At 45.4% G+C, this 9,621-nt stretch overlaps 1 protein-coding gene across 4 annotated transcripts in view; it reads right to left on the reverse strand.

Annotated features, from left to right (window-relative positions):
* Positions 1 to 7,758, reverse strand: part of LAMP2 (lysosomal associated membrane protein 2) — a 41,110-nt gene extending 33,352 nt beyond the window's left edge. For 2 of the 4 annotated variants that reach the window (XM_043973830.1, XM_043973827.1), the window contains exons 1-3: positions 7,564 to 7,758; positions 1,928 to 2,046; positions 791 to 1,004 (exon numbers count right to left, since the gene is read on the reverse strand). In XM_043973830.1, the coding sequence (XP_043829765.1) occupies positions 791 to 1,004; positions 1,928 to 2,046; positions 7,564 to 7,639 (409 nt within the window). In that variant the 5' untranslated portion in view covers positions 7,640 to 7,758. The remainder of the gene's footprint in view (positions 1 to 790; positions 1,005 to 1,927; positions 2,047 to 7,563) is intronic. The other 2 variants (XM_043973829.1, XM_043973828.1) reach the window with 1 other exon arrangement.
* Positions 7,759 to 9,621: the final 1,863 nt, after the last annotated feature.

Below are 9,621 nucleotides of genomic sequence, written 5' to 3' on the forward strand. Positions count from 1 at the left end.
ACTTATCCAAGGTCATACAGGTCATAAGGATGAGAAGCAGGATTTATACCCAGCTCTACTGACTCTAACAGCAGTGGGGTTTTTTTCCCCATTATACCATAGTGCCTCAGGGGCTGCTAGGTGGTGCTGCAGTGGATAGAGTACTGGGCCTAGATTTAGGAAAATTAATCTTCCTGAGTTCAAATCTGGCCTCAGACACTTCCTAGCTGTGTCACCCTGGGCAAATCACTTCACCCTGTTTGCCTCAGTTTCCTCATCTGTAAAATGAGCTGGAGCAGGAAATGGCAAATCACTCCAGTATCTCTGCCAAGAAAACCCCAAACTGGGTCATGAAGAGTCAGCCGTTACTGAAAAACAACTAAATAACAACAGCTACAGTGCCTCGTTCCCTTTCAGTTTAGAAGGGGTTTTAGTTCATGTACAAACTATTTTTATTAATGCTGTCATTACATCCTGCATACTGTGGCTGAAATGTGGGCCATAGCTGAAGTTTCAAACAGTCATGGCTTTAAAATGCCAGGAACTTCTTTTAGTTCTAGGGATTAAGTCATTCCAAATTGGACAGCTCCTTTGACAAGCCAGAAATGCTATATCTACTCTACAAGTCTTTCTCAGTTAATTTGGGTTTCACAGCACTTCCAACAGCAAAAGGGGGGGGGTAGGGGCTGGGCATCTGACTAAAGATTTGGTTTAAAAAAATGCTACCAGAATGGCCCAAGAGGTCACAGCCCAGTCTAACCAATCCACCTGATTCTTCTCAAAACAACAAAACCCCAAGTGCCCAAGTTACCTTTCTCTTTGGCATCCGGAAAAGTGTCGTTATTGCTGGTGTCATAGGAAAAGGAGATGTTGTCAACGAAATACACATGATTCATTCTGGTATAGTTCACATTCCAAAAGAAACCCGATCCAAACTGAACTTTAATTTGGGGAACATTGTCCTCAGTACCACAATCACTTCCACTGTAAGATACGTTGTCGGGGACCTGAATTGTTATGTTTTTCTAAAATAAAAAGTCGACAGGGATAGGGGAGGGACAGAAACGTATTATGAATGTACACAAAAACATTTCTTCAAGGTTTGGAGTTTAGTATTAAGACTCTCATGCCCTCCCATATCTGTTTACCTTTCCCTAGCCTGATATGTTTTAAAAAGGGGGAGGGTAGGGATGGGGCTCAGGTGCTTCCATATTTTTTACTCCTCTGGGGAAATCACAAAACTGATTATGGGTCGAGATGAGCAAATGTTGTTTAGCAGACAAATCTGTCTTTGTCCTCCCCTTCCCCCTGCCTTTCCCCCAGGCTGAAAATTGGTAGAGAGAGATAGAAGCAGCATGGCACAGTGGATAAAGAGCTGGCCTCAGGCTGGGGTACAAGTGCTACTTCTAACACCCACTGGCTGTGTGACTCTCCTCAGCACACCCCACCCCCAAGTCTCTAATGCTCTGAGTTGGAGAGCAGGTGTTAATCTGTACTGGTAAATTACAATGAATAAAAAAGGAATATGGAGAAAGGAGGAGAAGGAGAGAGGGGAATGGGGAAAGGGGGATAGAGAGTGGGAGAAAAATAACCTTTAACCAACAAGTAAGAAAAAAAGAATGAAGGATGAAGATGAGATAAGGGTAAATATTTAAATGAAATGTTCATCAAAGTATTAAGTAATTAGAAATGAGTAGCTTACTCTTCATCATTTTTCCTTAATCGATTCTCAGAAACCCAAACAATTCATGACCTCAGAGAAGTAAAATTCGTGAAACCACAAAAATTAAATGCTTTCAAGTACATAGAAAAAAAAACCATGGACATACTAAGTGGCAAGTCAATCAATTTAGGAGATTTTTAGGGGAGGTGGGGCTAACACAAGCACAAAATCAGGCCCAGATGATATCAATAGAAATTCCCATTCATTTATCCAATGTTTACTTACCAGGCCATGGTTTACAGTTTCATATTCTATTGTGAAATTCATCTGCCATTGGGCATGCAAACAAGTAGCATTGTGGGAGTCCTTCAAAGTAAGACTCAATGTATCGATCTCAAAAGTTCCTAGAGTTTAAAAAAACAAAACACAACACAACATTTTACAAACTGACACTGCGACTGCAAAAGGTGCATTTCCCAGGTGATACTTGCGATTCAAGCTCAGTCCCTCCTGGGTCAGAGTACAGTGGTGTTCCTTTGTCGTTGCTTGCTTATACATTTGAAGGAAGGCTGGGATAACCATAAAAACATAACATTTTTGAGTAAGAGGGAAATTCAGAGCCCATATGACCCATATTATTTCAGAGTAACTGAAATTGTCCAGGCAGTGTGGTATGATAAATAGAGAGCCAAGCCTCAAAGCCAGGAGAATGCAAATTCAAGCCCTCCCTCAACTTCATTCTGCCTGTGAGACCCTGGACAAGTCATTTAGTCTCTTAGTGCTCTAGACCAGGGCTTCTTAAACTTTTTCCACTCAAGATCCCTTTTTGCTGGAAAAATTTTTACACAACCCCAGGTATATAGGTATATAAAATAGGTATATGTAACCTTTTAGTGTTGCCAAATTTTTTGTGACCCCCCACCACATTCAGTAACTCAACCCCATATGGAGTTAAGACCCACAGTTTTAAGAAATTAGGCTCTAGGCAACTCTCAGACTATATAAATTGAAGAAAAGTTATTGACCTGCATTGATAGAGGGAGTTTCCTTACTTAAACATTCACTATACCAGTGAAATCACAAGTCCAGTCCCTATCCCCTGCCCCTAAATTATTACAAAGCCTCCTTAGCTAACTCCTCTCCCAGTGTCTCCCTATTCCAAGTCATCCTGGCAGATTTCTCTTCCTTAAAAACTACTTTTTTCCCAATTATTTCCTTTCTTTAAAACTTTCAATGGCACCATGTCCTTCTGCTGGGCCTTGAAGTCCTCCCTTAATCTGTCTCCACCTTTCATATCCCCCAGGTACCAACCCTTCTTCTAATTGGGCTGGCCTCCTCACTGTCCCCTGACCATGTGATGCTCATTTCTGCCTCCACATCATCCCTCCTGTGGTTCTTACTAGAGGGAATGGTCATCCTTCTATCGAAATTCTCTCCATCTTAGGGGCAACTAGGTGGCGCAGTGGACAGAGCACTGGCCCTGGAGTCAGGAGGACCTGAGTTCAAATCCAGTCTCAGACACTTAACACTTACTAGCTGTGTGACCCTGGGCAAGTCACTTAACCCCAATCGCCTCACCAAAAAAAAAAAAAAAAAAAAGGAAAGAAAGAAATTCTCTCCATCCTTCAAGACTCAGCTCAAGTCTCAGCTTATCCCAAAAGCCTTTACTGAGTAAGTTGCACTTAGACTCATTATACCTTATAATATGCATTATTTCACAGGAAGATCGATTTGGAACCTTGGAATTCCAAGTCCTTCATTTTGGAAATTTAAGTGACTTGTTTAGAGTCACAGAGTTCCTAAGTATCCCGAGGTGAGATATGAAGCCAGGTCTTTCTGACACCAAGGTCTTCTCTATGATAGCAACATGGTGTTCCTCAAAACCTAGTTTCCCCAATTATTATAAACTGTTCAAGTATGGAAGCCCTATCTCTTACTTATGTTGCAGCCTCTGGGTAGCATATTAGCATAGAATTAAGAAATGGGCCCTTGAATATCTGTTCATTGATTTTATCACTGTAACAATAATGTTGATCCCCATCTTGATCTGAAACTAGCAAATTAAGTGAACAGTCAGTTCTATATTTCAGTCAAGTCTCTAATGGGATGGTTCTCAACGTATCATTACTCTCAGGACACTCTGTTCTCCAAAAAAGATAATCTAGACATACACACATTTTTAATCAATATCTTCTGTCTTTATTTGACCCCCATTTGCCAATGTATCCCTCCTAGAGAGGTATCCCTTACGACAAAAGATAAGAAGGAAAAGAAAAACAATTCAACAAAACATAGAAAAAAAAAGTCTTTTGATACTATATATTCAGTATTCTACACCCATTGCCCTCCCCACCTGCAAAGAAATCAAGGGAAGTGCCTTCTCACAATTCTTCTTTGGGGCCAACCTTGGTCATTATCATTTCACTATACTGTGCACTTAAAATTATGGACCTGGGGCAGCTAGGTGGCACAGTGGATAGAGTACTGGCCCTGGAGTCAGGAGGACCTGAGTTCAAATCTGGAGTCATACACTTAACACTTACTAGCTGTGTGACCCTGGGCAAGTCACTTAACCCCAATTGCCTCACCAAAAAACAACAACAACAAAAATTATGGACCTAGGGGACAGCTAGATGGCGAAGTGGATAGAGCGCCGGCCCTGGATTCAGGAGGACCTGAGGTCAAATCCGGCCTCAGACACTTGACACTTACTAGCTGTGTGACCCTGGACAAGTCACTTCACCCTCATTGCCCCGCCCCCCCCCCCAAATTATGGACCTACCCTGGGGTGGCAACAACGCCAAAGCTTGAGGAGGCATGCTTTCAAATAAATCAGGAGTTCTCAAACTTATTTCCCCTTCAAATCCCAGTATCTGAAAAACCTTTTGCAAAGTAAATCAGCAAGAGCCCTTTTTAGCATCATCCCTAAGTCCAATTTGCCACCTCCATACCCTCTGGGACAGTAAACAAACTATAACCCATACAACTATTCCAATGTTGCCCTTATTGGTATAATTTCCAAGTGAGGAAAAAGAAAAGAGGAGTGGACAAAGGTGAAGAAAGAAACCACAGAGAGGATACAGAGGAAAGTTTTTAAGAACATTTACAAATCAAATTATAATATGAATTTCTCAAAAGATCTTTCCAAAACATAAATCCTTCATAGTTTCTAGAGCTTATAGAAAAACTAGAAATGGATGCTGAATAAGCCTCTCTGTTGCAAATCTCTACTGAGTTATTCTGATTTACTAAGGGGCACCTCCTCCCCAAAGCCAACTTTGCTGCTAACGATTATTCTCTTCAAATGAAGTCTCGGATTCTCACCCCAAACTGACATTAACTTTGATTTATGATGAGAAATCCTAAAGGTTCTTTCACTCTACTGACATCTGCTTCCCCATCTAATTAATCTTTTTCAATCAAAAGAGAAAAAGTTTCCCCATGAGGGAATTAACTAGTACCTTTTCCCTCACCATAATGAGGACCCACCTCCCAGAGACTGACACATTTGTCAGGTGTTTAAAATGAGTGAAGATGGGGGCGGCTAGGTGGATAAAGCACCGGCCCTGGATTCAGGAGTACCTGAGTTCGAATCTGCCCTCAGGCACTTGACACTTACTAGCTGTGTGACCCTGGGCAAGTCACTTAACCCCCATCGCCCCACAAAAAATAAAATAAAATGACTGAAGCTGAAATAGCAATATGATTTTAAAACGGCAGGGCTTAAACTTGTTTGCAATCAGAAGTTTTATTCACTCTGAGAAATGGTGGAAGAAAGAGACACCCCACCATGGGAAGAGTTGTCCACTTGGCCAACCTCCAAGCCCATCTCGATCAAGATAGCCTTGACTCCAAGCAAATTATTCCATTATCAGAACAATTTGTATTCACTTGAATTCACAGGAATGCTTTGCCCATTTCAGAGGCTCCAGGAACCAAGGTCTAAAAGTTTAATCTATTGTAATATTGCAAAGTTGATCCACAGGCAGGATAGCTATATTATAAGGAATTCACGGCCAGGGGCAGGGGCGGGGGGGGGGGGGGGGGGGGGGGGGGGGGGGGGGGGGGGGGGGGGGGGGGGGGGGGGAGACAACCCAGAACCAGTAAAAGATTGTTTAAGGCTGAGGGCACAATCTTGGCAAAAGTTTACAGTTATACTGGGATGATTTACAATCACTTTGTTTCACTGTTGCCTTTGTTACAGTTCATATATTTGAATGCATCTTGCTGAAGTTAAGACGATCCATCAAAAAAAAAAACTTGTGAAAAAAATTTTAAACCTCACAAAAATACAAGATGGACGGATCAAATGCCTACTTAACTAAATAATAAACAAGTCATTTCGAATGCCTAATTTCTAACTGGAATTCAAGCAAATCCTTGGAAAAGAAATTCTGTTTATGAGGACCACAAAGTGGCTCGTGCTTATCTTTGTCCAAGGTCTTTCTAGTTCATCACGACAATCCTAAGCTATTGCCATACCTAATAATTGATATGAGGCCCTATCATGCTATCAGTGTCTACCTATTCATTAATCCCTCTAACTGCATATCCTAATGAAGCATCTATGATAACAGCAGCATTCAACGACATATGCGTCAACAAGGTGGCTTTACAGAAATCTTTGCCATTTAGTACTTCCATGGAAATTCTCAACTCAATGGCCTTGGAATTGCCCATCTGTCTAAACAGTTTAAATGTCACAGAACTTGTACACTCCATCCTAAGGCTTACAGGAGAGTTTAGAAAGTGGGAGAAAATAAGAAATAGTGATTTTTCTGGGGGGCAAATGGGGAGAGAGGTGGGATGACAAGATTAATTCTTCTACCAGTAAAGTATATGGGGGACATTTACAATCCCTGATGGCAAGTTGTTGTTTTTTTTTCTCCAACCTTCATTTAAAATACAGCCTCCGCCCTCTTCTATATGAGGTGGAGTGAGCTAAGTTGCTTATGGAACTCTGGAATGCTTTCCTCATAAAACATCCCTGGGAGGTAATAATAGAATGAGGGGGAAGGGGAGAAGACTGAAAAGGGACAGGCAGGCTGAGAAGCCAGATAGCACACAGGACCCCTAAGCGCAACCCAAGCTAGGGGAAGCCACTACAACTAAGGGAGAGGGTGGATCTCTCCCTAGCCACTCAAGGAAAGAGAAGTGACTGGGGGGGGGGGTCTCCTAGATGAAAGAATTCCCTTCACACTAAGGCATTCTCAGCTTTGGGATCTGGGTTCAAACTAATCTTGGTGCTGTGACCTCGATGGCTCAGATCCCCCTTGACCCTCTCGCTTTGGTCACTCCTTGGGTCCCTTATACCCCCCAATTCCACCCAGGTCACTCCTCAGTACCTGACACCTCCTCCCATTCCCATTCCCTCTCATCTAGCCTCGTCCAAAAAGCCCCCAGCCCCATCTCTCTCCTAGATCACCACTCAACTGTATGCCCCCCGCCTCTACTTTGGTCATTCCTCTCCCCCTGGCATCCTCCCTTCCATTCCCATCTAGATCACTCCTATGATCGCAGCTCCCCCCCCCCCGGTCACTCTTCGGGTCCCCCAACCCCTTCTATCCCATGTAGGTCACTCTTTACCACCCCCGCCAACCCAGGTTACTCTTTCACTACAGCCCCTCCCCTCCCCTCTCACTTTAGTCACTCCTGACCCCCACACACCCTCCCCTCCATTCCCATCTTGGTCACTCCTCAGTCGCCGTCCCTCCCCCCCCCCCTCCTCTTCCCTATTCCAAGCGACCAGGCCCCTCCCCACCTTGGGCCCCCTCCGGCCCCGGCCTGGGCCCCCCTCCCCACGCACTGTCATCGCTGCCGCGCAAGGGGGACCCCGGCCTCGGCCTCGGCCTCGGACCCGGAGCCAAAGAAAGAGCTGGGCCCGGGCCCCCACCCTCCCTCCCCCGCCAGTTCCCACTCACTCAGTAAGAGACAGAGCAAAGCAAGAGCCGAGCCCCGAGTGAGGAGGGGGAGAGGAAGACAACAGCTGCGCGACATGGTCCTATCCCAGGAGAGGCGACAGCGACAATCAAACTCCCGGGAGAATCAGATGGTTGAGAGCCGGGAGGCTAGGGACGCGGCAGCAGGGCAATTAGATACTGACGCTTCGACCCTAGGTCTTATGCTGAAGTAGGGCGGGACTCCACCCCCGACCAATCAGCAGGCAGGGGAGCGCTGGTGGGCGGAGATAGGGCGGAACTGCGTGTTGTGGGCGGGGCTTAGGCTGTGAATGGGCTGGGCTATCGGGGAGGGGGCGGGGTAACCGAGGGGAGCGGCGGGGCTTGGGGGTGGGGCGGACGTTGAGAGCGCCCTCCAGCGCCTGGAGACAGAACCAACATTTGGGCTGCAGGCCTGCTGCGCCAGTGTAAATGTCTGGGGAGGCGCGGGGGAGGGTGGGGAAGGGAAATGATGGAAGGATTGATTAATTTACCACCACCTGCCCTTTGTGTCCCGCCTAGCCCAGTGCCTGGTACCTGGTAGCCGCTTACTAAATGCGTATTGTGAGTGATTAACTGTGGGAGGCAAGAGGAAGAGGGTGCCTTAGTCTAATCTGTTACACAAACCCAGCTCTAGCGGTAATAATTGACAGGTCTTATCTCTCCCTTTCCTCTCTTGCTCCAGTCAAATTAGACTAATCGCTTACCTTCAAACGGCTCCCTCCCACCAACCCCATCTGTCTCGTTCAAGTGTAGTAGAAAGAGTGGAGGGTTTTAGAGGCACAAGACCTGGAGTCAAATCCTAGCTCTTCTACTTGCTAGCTGTTATGCTTTGGGCAAGTCACTTCCCCTCCCTGGGCCTCAGTTTCCCCTTCTGTAAAATGAAGGGGTTGGACCCAGTGGCCTCTGAGGTCCCTTCCAGCCCTAAACCTATGGTCCTTTGATTACTTACATGTATTTATCAGTTATGCCAGTAACCCATGGTCCAGGGTTTCCCCAAACTCTGAACTCAAATAGGGCCTCAGTTTCCACATGTGTAAAATGGGTGGAAGGATGTTGTACTAGATGATCTCTGAGGTACCTTCCAGCTCAAGATCTCCAGTCCTAGATATGACCTTGGGCAAGTCCTTTCCCTTCCCTGGGCCTCAGTTTCCTCCTCAGTAAAATGAAGGGGTTGGAGCCAATGGCTTCTGAGGGTCCTGCCAGCTGTAGATCCCTAGATGTAGTGTGACCTTGGGCTAATTGCTTCAACTCTCCAGACCTTGGTTACTCATCATCTATAAAAAGATGGGGCTAGACTGCTGAGCTCTAAGGAGTCTTCCTGCTCTGGGTCAAATGAGATGCCATTTGTAAAGCACTTGGCACAGTGCCTGGCACATAGTAGGCACTTAATAAGTGCTTCTTTCCACCCCCACTCCCACCCCTTGCCCCACCCCCATACTCCCTACTCTCTGATAGGCCTGGCCAGTCCCCATGCCTTTATTTATTTTTTAATTAATGGGTTGTTTTTTTAAAAAAATATATCATAGTCATTTTCCCACACATTTCTCCTCCCCACCCTGCACTGAACCCTCCCTTGCAACAAAGAAAAGCAGTTAAAACTCACAAAGCAACCACAAACTTGTGCAATGTCCCCCACCCTCTCTGGAGGAGAGAAGTGTCTTTCATCTTCTGTTCCCTTGAACCAAGATTGTTCATTGCAGTTACTCATATAGGAATCAAAGATTTAGAGCCAGAAAGACCTCAGCACCTAGTCCAGGTGAGATTTGAACACAGGTTGTCTGACTCACAAGCCAGTGCCCTTTTCAGTTCATCAGTGCCTTTCTAGGAAACCTTCCCTGATTTACCTATGTGCTCAGCAACCCCCCCGCCCCCCCCCCACACACATGTACATCTCATAGCGCTTGTTCTCCTCTCCTGTGCAATGACTATATTATTGTGTGGCATAGTTAACTGGGTTCATATTTTAGTACCGCTGATGGACTGTGACCCCTACAGGAGAAGAATCGTGTCATTTATCTCTATATCCCCTTCAGTACCCTA

Source organism: Dromiciops gliroides, chromosome X, assembly GCF_019393635.1.
Source record: "Dromiciops gliroides isolate mDroGli1 chromosome X, mDroGli1.pri, whole genome shotgun sequence".
NCBI lineage: Eukaryota > Metazoa > Chordata > Mammalia > Microbiotheria > Microbiotheriidae > Dromiciops > Dromiciops gliroides.